Source organism: Formica exsecta, unplaced genomic scaffold, assembly GCF_003651465.1.
Source record: "Formica exsecta isolate Colony F162 unplaced genomic scaffold, ASM365146v1 scaffold191, whole genome shotgun sequence".
Classification (NCBI taxonomy): domain Eukaryota; kingdom Metazoa; phylum Arthropoda; class Insecta; order Hymenoptera; family Formicidae; genus Formica; species Formica exsecta.
Genome location: NW_021849211.1, coordinates 2456038 through 2476867, shown reverse-complemented (window position 1 = coordinate 2476867; position 20830 = coordinate 2456038). Strand labels below are relative to the sequence as shown.

The following is a 20830-nucleotide window of genomic DNA, read 5'->3' as shown; positions in this document are numbered from 1 at the left end:
GGAAAAATTTTTGCAAATACAAAAACATAAAAATAATCAGCTATATATTTTACATATTGCATATAAGACGTTTCTTAATATGTGAACATAATTTCAGGGAGTGAATTTAATATATAAAAATAATAAAAGACATTTATTCAAATAATTCTATATCTGTGTATAATCTTGTTTCTAAATTATATTAATTTTAATACTGTATCAATAATTTTAATATATTTGCCCGCTTATTTTTATAAAAAATTCTTTAAAGATAACTATTGAACTTGAGCTAGCCATGTTGAGCTAGCCTTTGTTATCATTAATCTTTCGACGTTAAAAAATTCTTACTGTTCGCATTTGTTGACAATTTTCTTCAATGTCCTAGTCGAATGTACCAATAACACCTGTGTCAATGTAGATATTTTAAATAATGCCCATAAGTAAAAGTTCAAAGAACTTTTGACAATCAGATGATCAGGTCCTCCACGACGGATTAAGTTATTATTGAAAACAAGCACTCTACAAGGGTTTATCATTCATCGAAATTAAGTTTGCTCTTTTACATAATCTTTGCTAAATTGAAAACAATTATAATGATAAGAATTATCTAAAATTTTTTGTAATCCACTCAATATCTAAGGAAAACAATGAGTATTTATATCTGCAAGTTTGCATATGTGCCTAAACGTTTCTAATTTCGCCTAAATTAATTTTTTTATTTATTCAAATAACAAGCTGCATTTTATTATTTTTGGACTTCACATATTTTAAAATGATAATTAAAATACAAATTAATCACAAATATGGAAAAATATAGCAAAAGTAAATATAATAAAAATATTATATAATGCAATAAATAAATTAAAATATTCTTTATCAAGAAAAAAAATAAATGTAAGTTTAATTTTTTTATCTCTATGCTAACATTTTTATTTTGTATTGCTATCCTCAATACGCTTAAGCGTATCAGTAATTTAAAATTTCAACAAACATATGGCGTTTTTTTGTTTAAATCTTTATTAATTTTTTGCATGATACTTGTCACTATATAGATGTTCTTAGCATTTCTCTGGTTTTAAATAAAAACGAGCAAAGATATGTATTTATATTACGCGTTCTTGGGAAGAACATACTTCAAGTCTACACCACTTAATATAGTACACTTTAAATTTATAAACAGAAAAATGGAATAATAAGTACTCACTACTGAATGTACAATTGTTGACTGATCGTTAGCTGAAATTTTTAGGGCATAAGACGGTAAGCTAACAAAATAATGTCATGCCACAATATCTGTATTTAATCCACTAAACACGTCTAAATTTTTTTCAAATATTGCTCGTGCTTATTTTTACGGATACTTTTTACAATCGAGCCATTAACTCACGCCATTATTCACGAATTTTAAAGCGAAATAATAATTACATTAGAGCCATTCTTGCGTGAAATTTGTAGAAGAATTAAACGACAAAGAGAATAAATAAAATAAGACAACATAAAAGGAAAAAAAAAACAGCTGTCATGACATCTACTGCCGTAAAAATTTCCCATTTATCTAGCGTTAAGACTTAAACTTTATATGTACAAATGGATAGACTTTATCAGTACTGAGCATAGTGACGTACATATTACACATTATTTATGCTAGAATACTGTACACGATAGCACTTTCGTGAGAATTAAAGATTCATAGATGACTAGAAAATGAAATTTCATTAGACGTCCAGACAAAAGTGACGCGACTATACACTCGAGTCAAAGAACAGCAAAATTTTTGAATATCTGAAGAAAATAAATCTAATACTTGCACGATAATTATACATTTCTCTCCTCGTGTGCTTTCTGCTTTGGCATTCATTTCGATATTACGATATCCGTTATCGTCATTACTTTCGTCTGGATAACAGATTACGAGCGATAGAATCTGCTTGGGTGATAATCTTTAATCGCCTCTGAACTTTACGCTTGCAGCGCGAATTCTCTGCGTTTGTCGACTTTTCTGCGAGAGAAAAGAGACACGAAGTCCAACATCTTCGATACACGTATGTCTAAAACTAACGATTGTACATTTCTGGAGAATCTGATTCGCGAGGCGTCATGCCAAGCGAGTATAACGATCTCGTATAAATCGTTCCGTCCTGCTTGAAATATTCCCGACGACGTGTTGTCGTTCATATTCAAAGAGATTATTTGTTCATTCTGTATCACAGTTAACCGAGATTATTTATGCACCGGGTCGATAGTCTGCTATTATGTTCTTGAGGAACGTGTAGATATCCTTGAAATTTGGTCGCGATGTCTCGTCTCTTCTCCAACATGAACACATCATCCGATATACTTCTTCCGGGCACATTGTTGGTTTCGGCAGAAGTACCTGAAATACAAATATTTGAAGACAAACAAGAAGCTATGGAAAGTAAAAAACTTCGTCAAATTTTTATTCACGACTTTTGCATAGACAACTCTAATTGTATTGTATTAAAATGAACATTCTATGCCAATAATTATTTTTATAATATCTTAGTATTCTTAATAAATAAAAATACTTGGCTAGTTTGTAAAAAATGTACTAAAATGTATTAAAATTAAATCCTGTACTAAAATGTATTAAAATTAAATCCTCGAGTAAGATTTAATTAAACTCTGAAAAATGATTAATTATGAAGTAATTGCCAAGATGAACGCTTACCTGTAGCTCTCCTCCGTAATACATATGCTCAGCGTTCTGAATAACTTGATCATTTGACAGATGTTGGAAGGGCTTTTCCCTAGCGAGACTCATCACCTCCCAGAGTGTCACGGCAAAAGACCATATACTACTCGAGCATGTATACCTATCCTGAAATTTAAACGGCAATTTTGATGTTTTCGCTAAATATTGATTGCAAATTGATTAGAGAATCTTTAATTAAAATTAAAATTGCGAATTGCGGAACGTTTTTTATATAATTGAAAAAATACACAGCCTAATTTTATAATCATGAACAATTAAAAGATACTTTAAAAGTCTTACTAGTAGAATGCTTTCCCAAGGTAACCATCTAATTGGTGCGGGGGGTCTGCCGCCTATATCGCTGTAATCTTTCTTGTAAAGATCACTGCACATGGCTATGTCGGTCACTTTGACAGTGTAAGAGCGACCTACCAAACAATTTCTGGCCGCCAAATCTTTATGCACCAGATTCTTCGATTCAAGGAATCTCATGCCGGATGCTATCTGTGTTCCCATATACAGCAGACAACTTTGACTGGAAATAATAAAAATTTCTCAAATAAATTTTGTAGAAGAAGAAATTTTATATTTTATGTGATTATTTTATAGAGATAGATTTATATTTTATATTTTAGGCGCGATATTATATCACACATTTCTTATCATAATTTGTAGTTTTTTAACCGATAAAAGCAAAAAAGTGGTTCAGTTTTCGACCAAAAAAAAAAAAAAAAAAAAAATTGAAAATCTTTATTCTAAGTACAAGTTTACCTGAGGGTTTTTAAGTTGCAATTTGGCCTGAGCGTTCCCGTGAGTGGTACACTGTACTGAAGATAATGAGCCAGATCACCGAGTTCTGTATACTCGATAATCGTCCATGGCACTGGCTCGACGGTGCAAACCCCTAATACACGTGCCACATTCGGATCGGATAAACACGACAGAAATCGCACTTCTCTCATCTGTTCGGCTGTGTTATTTGTTCGAATATCGCTGGTACACAGGGGTACGCGAGCAACGACTAATCTGGGAGCGTCAGATACAACCTCGTCTAGACCGACAGCCTCGCATATTATAGCCTGTAAACAATATTTTCAATATTTTCTTTTTATGTAAAAAATATCGCACATACAGTTCCTTTATTTCAATAATGTTAATTATATTGCGCATCATTAAAAAATATTTATAAAAATATTTATAAAAATTTATTGATTATTTTATACATGTTTGAAATTACTAAATATTACCAAGAGAAACGAATATAGCAAGATTGCAGTAGAGTGTGTACGTATGGTTAGATAAAATACGTTTGTTTAGATAAATATGTAAATTGAATTTTTCGCCATCGTGCCCGCAACTGCCATTAGGTGTAAGTAGATTCAGAAATGCGTAACTGCGGGCACATTTGTACGTGCTGTATCTCAAATATATGATTAACTGCACCATATTTTTTCTTTAGTTTTTTTTCGTAAATTAAATTAATTTTGATTACGATAGGGGACGTCGAAGAAAAATTCAAATTCTTTGGAGCATGGTAGATAAAAAAATAGAAGTGGTATCTCGAATAACTTTTATAACGCGATAACGTGCAATTCGCAAAGAATATTATACCTCTCCTATGTTTCTCGAGCCAAGTTTTTCTGTCGTTCGTAGGCACTGACGAGGTATATTAGTTGGCTCAATTTCCTTGCATTTGTACGGTTTGTTCATACTGGGCGCAATATTCCAACTGATGACTGGTGCTGGTATCTATAAATGAGACGCACGTTTAATTATCGAACATTCTATAATCTTGCGGTCTCACCCCCGCTCTCGCGTCCCATCCACTTCTACTTCTAAAATAAATTTATTCCAACAAGTTAAACAAACTGACTTAAATTACAATCTGGCATCGGGAAGTCAAGAGAGTTTCAAGTAGCGGTAGTTTGACTTCCGGTTTCGTGGATGCAACGTACTTTTCCTTTGCCCTCGCGCAATCAGTCAAATGCACTGTTAAATTGTATATGTATGATGGTAAATACGCAGCTAAATGTGTACCTTGTGCTTTTCCTTTGGCGCTGTGTGCCAGCGTTTTGAGTGAACGTGATCGACGTCCCTTTGGTGATTGGGCGTAACCGCGATATTGAGTTTCCTAGTTGGACTGCTATAACTTTGAAGGGTTCTGTAATGTTGGGAATGACGAGCCGGCGAGTTAGTCGGTGACGAGGAACAGCTAGATGGACCAACCGCAGATTCCGGTCTTGTGTCCAGTCGCACATTCTCCTCCGGTATTTCTATGTTTTCGAAATCCTTCGAAGATTCTAAAAAAAAGCCACTGTCTCATCATTTTTTATTTTTTGTATTTTTTGACCAATTTATTTGTCGCTTTTCATTAAGATTTGTCAATAATATACGATACGCTGCTAATGAATACTCACCGGAATTCGCCACTATCGCGTATGTAGATTTGTATTGCGGACTGACGAGCGGCGAATTAAATTGTTCCATCGTAAGTGATTCGTGTATGCTGACGTCTTCTGGCACGTCAGGTGAAACGTGATTAGCAGTTTCCGCTGTCAGCATTCCACCAGGTGTTAAGTTTAAAAGTAGACCCTATGAAACGTAAATTTTAGTTTACATATTTGTCTCGCGGGATATCAAGCGAGCGTAATTTGTTTTACCTTCATATTTATAGCGAAGCCAAATGGATTTTTCAATACTGTCGGTGAGCTCTGTAGCTTCTGTCGTCGATTTAGAAATAGGATAATGAAGAAGACCAATAAGAGCAACAATATAATGGCAGTGAGGACACCTATCAGTACCTCCAAATATTCTTGACCATCTCCTGATGCTGTAACTATACGAATTTATAGAGATACGCGGGATATATAACTTCATTGAGTCGAATATTTAATTCGAATAATACAGCAAAAAAAATTTGTTTGGCATACATTTGTCTCTATATCTAGATTTTATTTTTTTCCAACCAATAATCGAAAACAATTATTCAAACCGAGGAGAACCATTTTATTGATTGTAAATTAAGCTGAGATTCCTTTTTTAACAATTGTTATTGATTATATTGCAAAAACTAAGCTTGTCGTTTGTCGTACACTGTCCGTGCCATGTGCTTTAAATAAGCCATGGCAATACGATTGTAACTTTTTTTTGTGATGGAAATAAATAAGTTCCTCGAACGGTCACTCGCGTGATAAAATCGAGCAGTGACTTTTCTTCGATTAAGCGCAAAATAGGCCAGGTGGAAAACCGTGACGACATTGTTGTAAACGCCAATTTTACTTAATTCGAGAAGGGATGGTCGCAAGAGCACCAACGCGGACGAGAAAAATCTGGATTTTAAATGAACGCTTCCTCTCTCCATCGTGCAATTGTACAGAAAAAGAAAATTGCCGGAGAAGCGCGGAAACGCTTTTAATTCCCATTCTTATGCTCATGCGTACCCTTCGTTCGCTTTCCCGCTTCCCTCGTTTTCATTTTATTCTTTTTACGGTTCTTTGTTTTTGAGGGGACAATGGATAATGCTATTAAAAGATAAAACTGTGCTCGCGATTTGGCACTATGCACATGTGTAGCATTGGAGTCTGTTGTTATTGATATTTACCCAGTTTTTTGCCTCTTTTATTATACAATTTTTGGTTCTCTGTTTTTTTCTTCATTGTAGCACACTGATTGCCTACATGTATCCGTGGCTTATTCTACTTTTTCGATCGAGCGGTGGCAGTCAGCTTATCATTGCTTTCTTTGCATCCGCGCATTAAAATGTATTTAGCAAATGTATCGCACGTATTGGACGATAGGATTTCCAAACGTCATTTTGACACATGTTGTTGCATCTGAGCATGACCGAGTGAAGCGAGGGGGGGATTTAAGGCGGGAGGAGGCACGAACCAAGCATCCATCTCTTCCGTGGCAGCGGCACTGTCGTGTTTGTGTAGGGCGTTTACACACTTCCTCAGCCCGACAAATAATTGTTAGAAAACAACATTTGCGGGTCTGAAAAAATATGCGAGGTACAAGTGGCTGAATCGGGAATCGAACCCGAGTCTTTCGCTTTCCGGGCACTACTCTTACCACTCATCGATTTTATTTTTTTTTCTCCATCTAGTACTTATTTTGTTTAACCCATTCGCATATCTATAGAGACCGCATGCTTTTAGCAAGTACCCATTTTACGAAAGTTTTTAGTTATTATATCTAGTTTGTTATTAAAATAAAATAGAAGGAGAAAACTTTGCTTTAAGATATGTTTCCTCCCTCTTTATAATAAAAATTCAGAAAATCAAACCATTTTTATATTCTTTGTAGTTAAATTTATAAACACATTAAAGGATTTTTAATATTCTAATTAACAACTGCGATATATAAATGACATTGCTGATATTTCAAGAGTACGATAATAGATAAAAGAGTTTTACAATATGTGTATTTATGTCTACCTTTATTATTTCTTCGATTAAATAATTACGTTCACTTCTACATTTTTATTTGCGGTCAACTGGAGAAACATCAATAATCAAGGGAGGATGAAAAGAATAAGGCTTGGCGTTTGCACAATCCATCTCAGAGGCATGTAATTATCGAGTCGACAGCTCTGTCAGTTTCTCTCTCTCCCTCTCTTTCTCGTCTCTGCCTTATTTCGTTTGTTCTTTTATGACTCTAATCCTCCCTTGCGTTCTGTCGAATCAGACATTGGCTAATCCGCATAATCGATCGCACGGATATCGGCGCTTGAATTATGAAAGCGTTGTTCTTTCTTTAGCTTCTCTACTCGTGAATTACATAAAAAGTTGCGTGTATAAGAACTATATAATATAAATATATATATTAGCAAGAGCGACAACACACTGCCGCGTCCTTTTGAATTCAGACCACCGTAAAGCGGACGCTCGGTTTACATGTTGTTTTTAGTCACTTCGTTTTTTTTACTCCTTGTCGCCCTTCCCTTGTGTCATCTTTTTTAGCGTGCATGCTGCATTTGTGCGGTGGGCGATTTCGCGGCTGTTTTATTTGAGGACCGTTCGCGTTTCCTTTATTTATAATGGTAAACCCGGGAAAGTGCTCAGTCTATTTTTTCGTCGGGGGTTATAGGAGGATAGGATTCGTTGGCGGTGGAGTATATCAGAGGACCGTAATTATACCACAGTCGAGTATTTTTTTCTTCCCAACATCCTCTCGCATCCTCATTTATCTGCTGCATTTCCTGTTATCTGTATCTTCTTCCCCACCGTGCTCTATAAGTTTTTCCCATTTTTTATTCTCATTTCTCGCCCTCCTTTCGTAACGTAATTTTCTTCTCCGTATTTATGCACGCTTCTCCATCTATTCGGGCGACAAATTATTGTGTTTTATTTATTTTTCCCTTCTCTAATATAGTCCCGAAGAGCGTTTCTGTGCACTTTTATCACACGTTTTGGGACATATCGCGCGGATGAAAAAGCTAATGTAATTGTTTGTTCCCCGTATCGGAAAAAACTGTGGCTTAGATTAAAACTATGTGTGTATAAATTATAAATAGAAACGTGTATAAATTGTGTTCCAACTAAAAATACTTTAATATGTCAGAATTTACCGCGCCTATACGTATAATATTCTTGTCAATATTCCTTACTTCTATTTATCGGTCTCTATACTACGGCTTTTAATTTTTCATCTGGATGAGCAATTCTTTTGATTATAATACATTCAATAACTTAAGCGGGAAATACATATTTTTAATTTGTCTTGCGGTCTGTGGAAAATGCAGCGTAAGATTTGTTGTTGACACAAATTACGAGATATATGTAATTATGCCAGAGTCAACTTCACTTTTCTCTTTTTTTCTCAAACACTAACTCTTAACCCGACTAATTGTTTACATTACGAGGGAGTTGCTACGTAAATTACAAAATGTAGCTGCATTTCTTTCTCTTCTATTCGTCGGACAATGACCTTTCCTAATCGCATCTTCTTCTTGGCAAAGAGTAACGGCTTCGCTTAGCTTATAAAGCTAGCTGAATAAATGTCGTGTAATTTCAAAATGGACTGAATACGCGTGTTGCATATTTGAGGATTTTTTAATTCAATTATATGTATTTAATTATCTGAATCTACATATTATATGTGTGTGATACATAATACTTGAGCAGGTAAAGATAGAATTTTCATAAATATTAGAAATAATGAATCAAATTATCAAGAATGTAAGTAAAAAATAATTATTTAAAATAATGATATTTTAAAAATAAATTATAATAGATTTTTTTTTATTTTAGTAAGATAAACACGCACTTCATAAGTGAGCTTATGAAATATTTTTAAATTTTTACATTTTCTTGACGATAAATACTTATCTTTATTATATGTTGACTATTTACGTATTAATTAAGGTTTAAACTTTCAGATGCTGCCTAAGTTCCAAAGGTTAAGTTCAATATACACAAGATTATTAATAAAACATAGAAACGTCACAGTTAATGTAAGTTGCTTTAAATAATCAATAAATAATTTTACTTGTGATTATACATATATTGGTGTACAAATCTACCCAATAATTAAATACGAAATTAATTTTCAACTGGCGATGGTTAAATTTTAAAATTTGATCTTAAATATTTAAAATAAGCGTGCGTGCAAGCACACAAAGTATTATTATGTAATCTAACGACGTGAGAAGCGCTCGAGATTGTGCGATGCACAAATAAAATATAAGATATTAAATATATGAAGTATTCTCGTGAATTTATAGCCGTCTACTTAGAAGCATGCGGTACGAGAAATGAAAAGTTTCTAGTACCCAGTGCTTAATTAGAACGAGATTGATACGAATTAAATGCCACTCTCGGTAAGTTACTTACTCGTTTGTAAGTTGAGATCCACTTCGGGGTTGACTGGAATTTCTCGGTTGCTGAACTCGGACGCAGCCTCTTCAGTAGCGTTTTCGTAGGGATTTGCTGAAAGCGGAAAATAGCCGTATAAAATGCAAATGTCTTCAAATGTGGATCATTAAAATTATTAAAATAATAGAGGAAACTATATTAATCTTCGCCTCAAATCGTGTGTTAAAAGAAAACACACACATAATTAATATTATTATATTAATTATAGAAATTAAGATCATACTTTATTTTAAGAAAGCAAGAAATGCGAAATGTTTTTACGTAATTTTTGTTATTATTTTAAAAGTGGAAAATAATAAAAAATTTTTTTCGGTCTTATTATGTATATCGGTAATCGAGAAATATTATACATTTCGCGTGCATATCCGCGTAGAGATTTAAATGGGATTATCGTACGCGTGTTACATATCGACATCGTTAATTCAAATGGTCATTAGTGCGATAAAATTGGAAAAATACGGCCGCGGATATTCGAGACGAAGATGTGATGGTTATTAAACGGTAATTGAAGTCGATGGATGCATGCAAAGGAGAACGAGATAATTCAGCGGGAATTATAACATCCGTTCATTACAAGATTTTTTGAAGCATCATAATCTCTGTGAATTACGGTTGAATATGCGCTCGTTTATGTGTATAAGTTCTTCTTGTCATTCAGGTCATATTTAGGTCAGGTCAAATAATATACAAGGCGTCCAAGGAAACTCGCGGGATCTCTAGAAGAACATGACAGACTGTTTCTTACAATGCGACACGAAAAGAGTAATGTAAAAACTTATTGTTTGTCTCGCTGTTCCATAAAATGTTACAGAGGCAGAAAAAGCTTACTTGCGTCGAACGTCACTTCGCTGATTATGATCCATCGTGCGGCGAAGTACAGATGTAGCTTGAGAAGATTTCCTTGTCGTCCATGAAGACCAATTGAAACGTTTCGTGCATTCTCCAGCACTAAGTCCGGTATATAAGAATAAAGCAACGGCTCGTCTTCATAGGTGTTCCCATCGGTGCTGAACCATATAGCCGCCTTTGAAAATACCTGTTGTTGCAAACCAACCTCGTATTGAAATATGTATACTATTTTTGAAGAATAGCTTGAGAGGTGAAGAAGAAACTTCAATTCTTTAAAAGACGTAAAAGAAAGAATTTTTCTATATGAAAAGTGAAAAATATTAATACTTTACTTTTAAATCTTCTTTCTAAAAAATTTATAGAAAAAGGAAAGAAAGAGAGAGGACGAGAGAGAGAGAGAGAGAAAAAGAATTCTTGTAATATTCAATATACTTTGAAAAAAGAAGATGTGCTGAAGCTTCTTTTTATCCCATCGGTGCTGAACCATATAGCCGCCTTTGAAAATACCTGTTGTTGCAAACCAACCTCGTATTGAAATATGTATACTATTTTTGAAGAATAGCTTGAGAGGTGAAGAAGAAACTTCAATTTTTTAAAAGACGTAAAAGAAAGAATTTTTCTATATGAAAAGTGAAAAATATTAATACTTTACTTTTAAATCTTCTTTCTAAAAAATTTATAGAAAAAGGAAAGAAAGAGAGAGGACGAGAGAGAGAGAGAGAGAGAGAGAAAAAGAATTCTTGTAATATTCAATATACTTTGAAAAAAGAAGATGTGCTGAAGCTTCTTTTTATTGTGTGGTTACATTCGTTTTTATTGTGATAGTTTGTGGTCAATGCACTTTGATACAGTAAAAATTCCTTTGTGCCACAGACTGTGTGAGGGCATTGACATCAAAGAAATATTATAACTGTCACTATGTAATAAATCATTAATCATGTCATTTATAATGTACGTTGCAAACTGCTATCTATAAATGGCATCTATAATACAAAAGAGGTAATATATTTCTCTTGTCATGAATATTCTGTTTCGTCTTTAAAGACATCTAATTGGCATCATCTTAATTGACATTTCCAATGATAATAGTAGTAGATAATAGAGTATAATTGTTTCATTCATAATTCATCAGAAAGCAATAATCATTTAATCATCATTTAAATCCTTTTAATGAAATTGATGAAAATCTTAATAAATACATTCGTCAAATCCTATCATGTCTTGAAACGTTTCATCAGTGTTTCGCATTATGGTAGTTTTTGTTTAGTTTACATATACATAATTTAAGATTTAGAGAGATACAGACGTTTTCGAAAACATATTTAAAAATTTTAGATATTTTAATGAGTGAAAATGCGTATTGTTGCAAAAATAATGATTATTTTGCAAAATGTTATACGTATATATATGTTATTAAACAAATTGTCGTTAAATGTTTAATTTCTTCTTTGAAAGAAGGGTTTATGAAAGTGCGTGAGTAGAAAACAAATTGAAAACGCAAAAATGAATTGAAGATTACCTGCACGTCCAATGAGAAATAATTGTTAGTATAGATGTGCACGGCTTCGAAGATCAACGGTGCCTCGAACTCGAAAATGAGCTCCACAAAGTTCTTCTCGAAGGCATCACGAAGCCAAGCAACCCAACCCGAGCCTGAAGCCAATAAAGGAAAAACGTTCATAGAAAACGCAATAAACTGTACTTTGTTGTAATTCTCTATGACAGTAAACAAATACAATTGCGTTACAAAAGTTTATACGTGGCAATAATTTCTTAAAGTTACCCTTATTGACAGCAAAACGTAAAAGGAGAAAGTTTATATCACGAAAGATAAACTTTTCACTTTGAATTCACGCAACAAAGTTACGAAACGTAATTAAAATACGTTGAGAGCGAAGCTTTCGACAATGGAAGCATGTTGAATGCGGGCGAAATATTATATTTTCAATGGATCGCGTGATCATCGAATACAAAAATCGTGGACTTTTTCGACTGGAACGAATAAAGTTTGCCCGATACGGTCTTAATAGATAGTTATTAAAAGATATCTTCAGATTGGCATTTCCGCACGTGTATCCACCCACCGATTACCTTTTCCATTTCCTAAGTTCAGCTTGTAATTATCCGCGCCGACCTCGCCATCGACTAAACAGCCTAAGCCATTCGTCAATAAATTATTCTGCTTCTCACCATCGTACGAGATATCAATGAGATCCGATATGGAAGCATCTGGTGTAGTGTAGCTTATGATGCCACCTAAAACAGAAGAAACTTTTCGCGTGACTACCGCTGTACGACAGTAGTTTTCTTTTAAAACACACTCGTCTCTCTCAAACTTTTACGTTACACCTGACTTTGTAGTGTGCTATTAGCTGTGTTTTGTCTCTCGTTGATGTTCTTTTTCTCTTCTCTACGCTAAATGATTGCGTGTTGTTTTGGAACTTTCAAATAAAAGTATATAAAATAAGAGTGTGTATGCGTGCATCTTACAATACAAATATTTTACCGAGATAGGAGATATATCTCGATGGACAATTATCTAAATCCTTTTATATGTATATGTCTTCGATTTTAAAAGATGCGATATCTTTTTTTGTGTAAGCTCCTTATTACACTGATTATTACAATAATAATTGAAAATAAAAAGGAATTATTTTTCACACTATATTTTATGAAAATTTACCGTATATTAAGCAGCGCTTTGCTCTAGTTCTTGGATACACTTCGAAAATGAAGTGTCGTTGCTTAATAACGTGCCGTGAAGTGCCGTAGCGGAAGGAGCTTAGTTAAAACTAATCAATTAAAATTAATTAAAACAACTTGGTTGGCGGGGGCGGTCGGGCGGCCGTCCGCAGGGAACGGACGGTTGGATTTTCGTAGCGAGGAAATTAATAACGGACCGCAAAAATGGCGCGGTGCGCCCACTTTGCCATGTCGTGTTCAAAATCGCTTAACTACTCTTAATATTTCACGGTATATATACGGTGTGCGGCCGGCCGTCGTTGTCACGCGATGTGGTCAAGCCAGTTTTGGTCAACGTACCTTCGCCTGATTCCGTGTCACGTGGATGACGCCGAGATAATAATTTTACTTAGAACAACGTAACGCCTCGTCGCCATGCGGCTGTTCTGCAACTGGCATCTACTATATAAGAATCATACTAGGAATTGTACGATTGTACGATTATATGAAAATAAGAGCTCGACCCCGTTCTCGAATATAATGCTCGTCCTCTTAATCAAGCTTCGCGCTCCTAAATTTTATTTTTCTAAGAATTATAGGTAAGCAAAATATCAGAAAAGATGTAATACTATGTTTTAGAGTTGACGATAAATTAAAAAGTATATTACATTTATTATATATATATAGAAATGTGTATATATATAGTCCGGGCATAGAGACATCCAAAATTGTAAGGTTGCAGCAGTGACGTTGATAAGTTGACGATAAGGGAATAAATAGCGAGTCAAATTAATCCGCAATTTGAGCAACAAAGTCACCTCTTGGCGTGCACTTTTCACGTGCTCGAGGATCGTTCGTGTAAACTGGTGAACATTTCATCGATGTGTCGCTGATATTCCTGCCATTTTTGAAAGTACGAATTAAAGGACGCCGTATTTCAGCACGCGTCAGAAACATTGCTCTTACAGGGACTCTACTCTGTAATCTGGCAATCAGTTAATCTAATCTGCTCTGACAATCTTCTTCCCGTCGGCGGTCCGAAATTATTGTGAATTTTCATTGGGATCGTTAGAGCAATTTCCCAGCAAAGTGCAATTCCTAACAAGTTTCGTGTTAATATAACTTTTTGCAGGCACATGTGAGAAGTCAACGATTAACTAATTTTTATGTAGATTATTCTTACATTAGACCGAGTTTTATCTTCTGTAAAAGAAAGAAAGGGGGAGATATAAACTTGAAATAACTTATCTTTGTATTTTGCATATAAAATTAATGCACAATTAATGCTATTTCACTATTTGCAATCTTAATTTCAATAACAAATTTTCTTGCAATTAACAAGGGACATCATTTATTACAAATTTCTCATATTTTTTTCCATTATTTTTTCCATTATTTTTATAAACATTAAAGTAAAATTTTATTAAAACAGAATTCACCTAAAAATGTAGTTAGAAGAATATGGTTTTGCAAACTATTCGCGTTTTTGAAATTTATCTCGCAAAAAGCTTTCTTTACATAGATTGTGACATATTCTATGTAATAATTGTCAAAAATTCGCGACATATAATTCTTTGCATAATATTGGATATAAATTGCTCGAGTAATCGTTCTAGCAACATCATAAGCGTAGTAAATAATACCGTTTCGATCGCGCTTTATTAGCTGGGATTTAGCACACTTGTGTTGTGCCAGATCGCGAATGTCAATATCAGAGATGAGGAATTCTGTTATGGATTCTGTATTACGTTGACCGAGTAGGCCGTATTGCCCACGATTCGGGAGTAATTGTTCGTGTTCGCCGGCTCGGGGTAGGGCATCAACGTTGTTTTAACCAGATGCCGTGCACGGCTTCCATAAATCCGGCATACCCGCCCAAGTCGGGCTCGATCTCACACGCTCCGAATACTTCTTATAGCGCGAAAGCTCTCATGTCGCCGTTTTACCGCACTACAACGTTAGCTATATACGTATGCCATTGTACGAACGTGTGTGCGTTCTTGTTGTTGGATATTGGCGACCCAGAAAAATGATTTATGCAAATATCCCTCTCCTGGCTATAGATATTGATAATAAAGATGCAGAGATTGTGTATGAAAATTATTGGGATTATTCGGCTCTTGAGGTAATCAACGATATATCATCGATATTTGCTGGTTATATATACTTATCTTAAATGATACAATCGAAAAATATCGTGAAGGCAATAAAATCTACAGAGTATGCAGATAAACCATATGTTATAAATAGAATTCTATCTGATAAAAAAAAGTTATAATAGAAAATTTTAATATATAAAATATTTACTAAAATATATAACGATAAACTCTTCGTTATATACGTATCTAAAAAAATTTTTATAAATTCTTTTTTTAATCTCATCACTAATTAATTCAATGTTTGAACGTTCTTTTATTCACCTATTCTCATATATTTTTTTGGAAAATGTAAATAACGGTTTACGTTAAACAGAATAAAGAGATGAAGCTCTTTTATGGTTAATGATTTTTTGCGTTTCCCGTTTTGTCTTGCTTTGTATAATATTACCGGTTGAATTTGCACGGCTCTTTTTCTTGACATAAAACACATATTCCGACGATACTTAGCTTTTTACTTGAAACCGGAATGCTTTTGCTGTTAGCAGATAATGAGGAATTTTTCAACGGGATTCTTTGTGTTATATCATCATTCTAGAATAATAGAAAAATGTAGAATAAAGAAATACATATTCACATACGCGAATAATGAGATAAATAAGTATTACAAATATATTATATATGTATATTAAAGTCTGAGATTGTTCATTTAAATGTAGAGAACAAATTTTTATTTATTTATTTATTATTAAGTATTATAATCCCGCTAAAAAACGATTGTTTATTAATCTATAATATGTATAGCTTTCATTCAAGCTTTGCGCTCGCGTAGCTTTGCAGAATTTATATAAAATTATGTCTTGAATTTTTTTTTTAGGAGCCGGGTAAAGTAACACGAACGAGAAAAGAAACTGTATGCAAATTTATGTAAATAGCATTGTGGTAGCGCGCAGCATGTTTGTTACATATAACCCACGCACCTGTATATAAATTATGGGAATGAGTGTCGTATGCGTCACGAATACTTAACATTCGTTACTTTGTTAGATCAAAGCTAAGAGCTCGGAGAGAAAATAAATTAAAATGCTGGCATGCTTCAAATGTTATTCAGAAATGCTACAAGTCTAAAGTAAAAACTGAGAAAAATTTGAGATGAGATGAAAATATTGGGAAAAATTAGAAGAAACTTTTTAGTATTTCTTTTCTTTCAATTTACTATCTTAATATATGTAGAGATTAAATAAAGAATTGTTTTATTGATAATAAATTGATAGATTTCATTAATATATATTAATATATTTTCATTAATATACTCTAATTATCATTAATTAAAAATGGAAATAATACGATTATATTTGTCATATGTACTCTTTGTATTTTCCTTTTGTTTACTCACAGCTTTGTTTGACTTTTTTAAAAAAAGTTTTATTCATTTAAAGAGTAAGGCCTTTAAGAAAATCGAGAGAAGTCAGGGAATTTTTAAATTGTCTTTGTTTGGCAACTTCTTATTGTCTTCGCGTAATGTGCTCGTTTATCATACGAGCGTTAATGATGCATTGATTCTACGTATAAGAGACATTACGGTTGTTGGAACTAGGTCGAAAACAAATGTATCAAGTCGATTTAGCGAGTTTGTCCGTATAACGCTATTACGTTACATTAATGAGATCTAGTACTGTAGTTAGACCCATCGGTACCCTACCTTTAGCCGTTTCAATACGTCTCGGCAAATCGAATGAAATTGCAATTTGAAAATTAATCGATGCCTACTCAAGCATCGTTGCATCATTCTCGTGCAATCATGTGCTACACAATTACATATATGGTTCCGAGATCTTAAATATCCACAATTTCAAACACTCAACGAAATTGTTCAATGATTTGATTTGATACAATCAATCAACATCACGAAAAAAATGCAACAAGAAATTTCGATAATTTTGACTAATCGATTTTAATGCTTTTTTAAGAAACGGATTCGTAATAAAACATGTGACGTATCATAATACTTACGTTCGAGAATTACAAACAAAAATCATATTTGCAAATTAATGTTGTTTTTGTTTTGTTTGTTGTGCTTATTAATTTATTAGTAAGACAGAAATAACTTTAATATCCATGAGCTAATAATAATATCCGACGTGAATTACCTCAGTTGTGTAATTTTTAATAATTTGGTTTTGCAATATCCAAATGAGTTCGCTATGCATAACAATCATTTCGCATGCAAAAATTTATCTGACGGGATGTGATGGATAATGGAAACATTTGCTTATTCGCATAAAAACGTTTTTGATGAACATAATATTATCGACAATTGTCATCATCGTGCTAATCATCGCTACAATTATACTGCTTTCATTATAAAAGTATAATATGAAACATATTTCTTAATAATATAAGCAATCACATTTAACATTATTTTGTTTATTTTACCAAGATATAGATTATGTTCAAAATTATATTATTAGTAGAAAAGAGATGGTTTCTCTCTCGCACAACTAGATTTCTTTCTCGTGCGTATATAAAATACTTACTCGTGTCCCGGCATCCTTTGAGCTCGATGCGAAGGCAGACTGTACGTCTATGCTCGGAATGCGGTAGGATCCTGATTTGGCTAGCAAAAATAGGTGGAACTAGATTGTGCGATACAACGGTGGAGGTGTCGCTGTTGCCGACCAAGACCTGTAGAACAGTGTAATACGTATTAATAAAACAGTAAATGTGAAGGAATAAAATTAGCGATTTTTCACGCTTCAATTGTCAGGAGGATCAGTTTCTTGACTGACAACAATGTCACTTTATGAAAGGAAGATTTTTTTATTTAGCGTTGACAAGAAGAGGATGATTCTTTTCAAACAGCTGCGGATTTGATGGTGTGACTGTTATCGCAAAGACCATACTGCGTTGATATGATTGAAATAATAGTGATGGACACTCACAATCAGTCTGAAAATTTTAATACTTATAGACATTTCAATTTTGGAGTCGGTTAATATGATGCTGCGAATGTATATGATCATCTGAATATGCACAGTGACGTTAGATGTCTTAAATGGAAATATGCGATCGGATATTAATGACAGTCACACGTTATGTCAACGATAATGCATTCGACACATCGCGCTAAATATGAATTTTCCGATAAAATTTTGAGCTATGAATCTTCGTTGAATAGAAGATAGTAACATAATTAATTATGTATAAAATTGTCTGCGATGCTATATTTTATCTAATTTTATTTCAGTTTTATTATCATATCACATAGATATTTATTAAAAAGATTGTTCAATGCATATATAATGCAACGATTATGCTATTAAATCAACTTTATTCTACATTTCACGATCAATCATATTGTGTATCGATAACACAGTAAATTATTAACTACTGTTTTATGTAATAAAATAAATGTATTGCACAATATATGAAGTATTCATCTCAAAATATACGAAAATATAAAGATTATTTACATCTGTTATCAAATTAAACGTCATAAATCTGTTATCATTGATCTCATCGTTTATTATTATATTATACAATTATTATATATTTATAATCATATAAAATTTTATACATACGATGAGATACTTAATAACATATATATATAAGGGTTACAACATTGAACGCGGTACCAAACGGAGCGCGATAGAAATAATTCTACAATAGAAACGCGCAATGTCGAAGGCAGCGATGCGTGATTCAATCTTGAACGCGATATTCGAGGAAAGGAGAGGAAGTTCGCGCAGAGATGGGAAAAGGCAGGGCTGGAAATGTCTAGCTCTCGAAAAGGGGAAGTTGCACTTTTAGCGACGCTTAACCATACGTTATACGGTACGAAGACGTTACGTGCAATTCCAGCACAGGAGTAGATCGCTTATCGATTGCCGTTTCTCACTTCCCTGTTTCTCGGCTGGATCCTGCGAAGGAACACTTCGCAAAATCGAACTCAAAGGGAGGAATATGGCGATCCGATTGATCGTAAAACAAAAGGATCTTGATGTTACTGTAGAAAAATATATATTTTCTTTAAACTTATTTTTGAGAGATAATTGGTAAAAGCTTATCGATTTTTTACGTGATAATGATGAATAAAAAAGTTCTATATTACTTAAATTATTAATTAAATTATAATATATATTTTGTGCAAGCATTTTGATAAAATAAAATTTGAGAATACATAAATCGTGAAAATAAAATTGTTCTCAAATTTCTTAGAGAACATCCAATACATACACAATTATCTGTCTAATAGCATCTTATATAAAGATATAGTATCTTAATAAAACAAGAAATTTATCATCTATTTTTGCACGTAATTTTCTGCAAGAAGCATTAAGCCACGATAAAATTTTCTCACGGTTAATTAATTGGCATAAGAAAAGCTCCATCAATTAAGCATCGTTAAGGGAGTGCCAAGTAGAGTTCTAACTATGACTTTACGAACAAGCGACTTCGCGCAACTCGAAGTCTCCTGTATTTCAATTGAAATAAAATTTCAATTCGACACGAGAGCACGTGAGAGTGTTTCCAATCGATTTTGTAGTTTTGTTCTATGAGCGTATCGTTTACGTAGATTTGTTTGAGTTTGTTCCAATTGAGACACAGCGTAAACTTCAAATAATCTGTGCACGACAGGTTCTCAGGTGAAACGTTCTACAATTGAATGTTTGTTGCAATTAAATTCTACAATCATTTGCTTTCCCACAATACACTATTCAAAGAATATTTTATATATGTTGCACATATTCTAATTTATATATAAGATCAACATACATATATATATTGGCCATATTAAAATAATTGCTTAATAAAATAATTAAACATTAATAAAAAATTAATAATTGAAAACTTATTATAATTAAATTAGTATTAAAAATAATCACCCAGACTGTCTTTTTATATTAATTTATTCTAAATAATTGCTTAATAAAATAATTAAACATTAATAAAAAATTAATAATTGAAAACTTATTATAATTAAATTAGTATTAAAAATAATCACCCAGACTGTCTTTTTATTAATTTATTCTTACATTGATTTATTAGAGCAAAACGTAGTGATCGACTTTGTTCTCAATGCCAGTTAATTAACCAAAAACCGCCAACAATAGGGAACGATAAGCTCGGCAAATTGGGCTCAACTTATTCCTTATAGAGACTATCAACAAATGTGCCAGTCTTGCCTTACCTCTATGTTGTTCAAGCGCTTATATCGGCGCCACTGAGCGAAGCCAGGACGTCGATATTCTATTGTATAACCCTCAACATACTCCTGACCGCGACCGTGATCGTAACGGCCCTGTGTCTGCACACCGGTAACGACGTGAGCACCATGTAGATCGACTTGAAGCCATTCGTATACCCCTTTCTCTATTTGGCTTTTTGGGCACCAAGCACCGCCGGCGGTTTCCTTCCGGAGTCTGTGTAAAATATTAGTGTGCTCTCTAGAGATATCTCTCTCCATACAACTAACATCTATGACTCAATTTTATAAAAATACGAGAGGTTTTTCCAACAATTTTTTTTTTCTGATAATAAATTTATATATCTTTATATACAGTGTTTGGAAAGTAACTATACACCTTATAAATAAAACATTATATATATAATGTATATATAAATATAACATTATA

General features: G+C 33.3%; 1 protein-coding gene across 1 annotated transcript in view; it reads right to left on the bottom strand.

Annotated features, from left to right (window-relative positions):
* Positions 1-1011: 1011 nt before the first annotated feature.
* Positions 1012-20830, bottom strand: part of LOC115233760 (discoidin domain-containing receptor 2-like) — a 75377-nt gene continuing 55558 nt past the window's right edge. The window contains exons 4-17 of the mRNA XM_029804326.1: positions 20386-20617; positions 17732-17879; positions 12508-12672; positions 11936-12069; positions 10396-10603; positions 9526-9621; positions 5353-5528; positions 5110-5284; positions 4730-4992; positions 4304-4441; positions 3464-3771; positions 2993-3227; positions 2669-2818; positions 1012-2353 (exon numbers count right to left, since the gene is read on the bottom strand). Of these exons, the coding sequence (XP_029660186.1) occupies positions 2204-2353; positions 2669-2818; positions 2993-3227; positions 3464-3771; positions 4304-4441; positions 4730-4992; positions 5110-5284; positions 5353-5528; positions 9526-9621; positions 10396-10603; positions 11936-12069; positions 12508-12672; positions 17732-17879; positions 20386-20617 (2578 nt within the window). The 3' untranslated portion in view covers positions 1012-2203. The remainder of the gene's footprint in view (positions 2354-2668; positions 2819-2992; positions 3228-3463; positions 3772-4303; positions 4442-4729; positions 4993-5109; positions 5285-5352; positions 5529-9525; positions 9622-10395; positions 10604-11935; positions 12070-12507; positions 12673-17731; positions 17880-20385; positions 20618-20830) is intronic.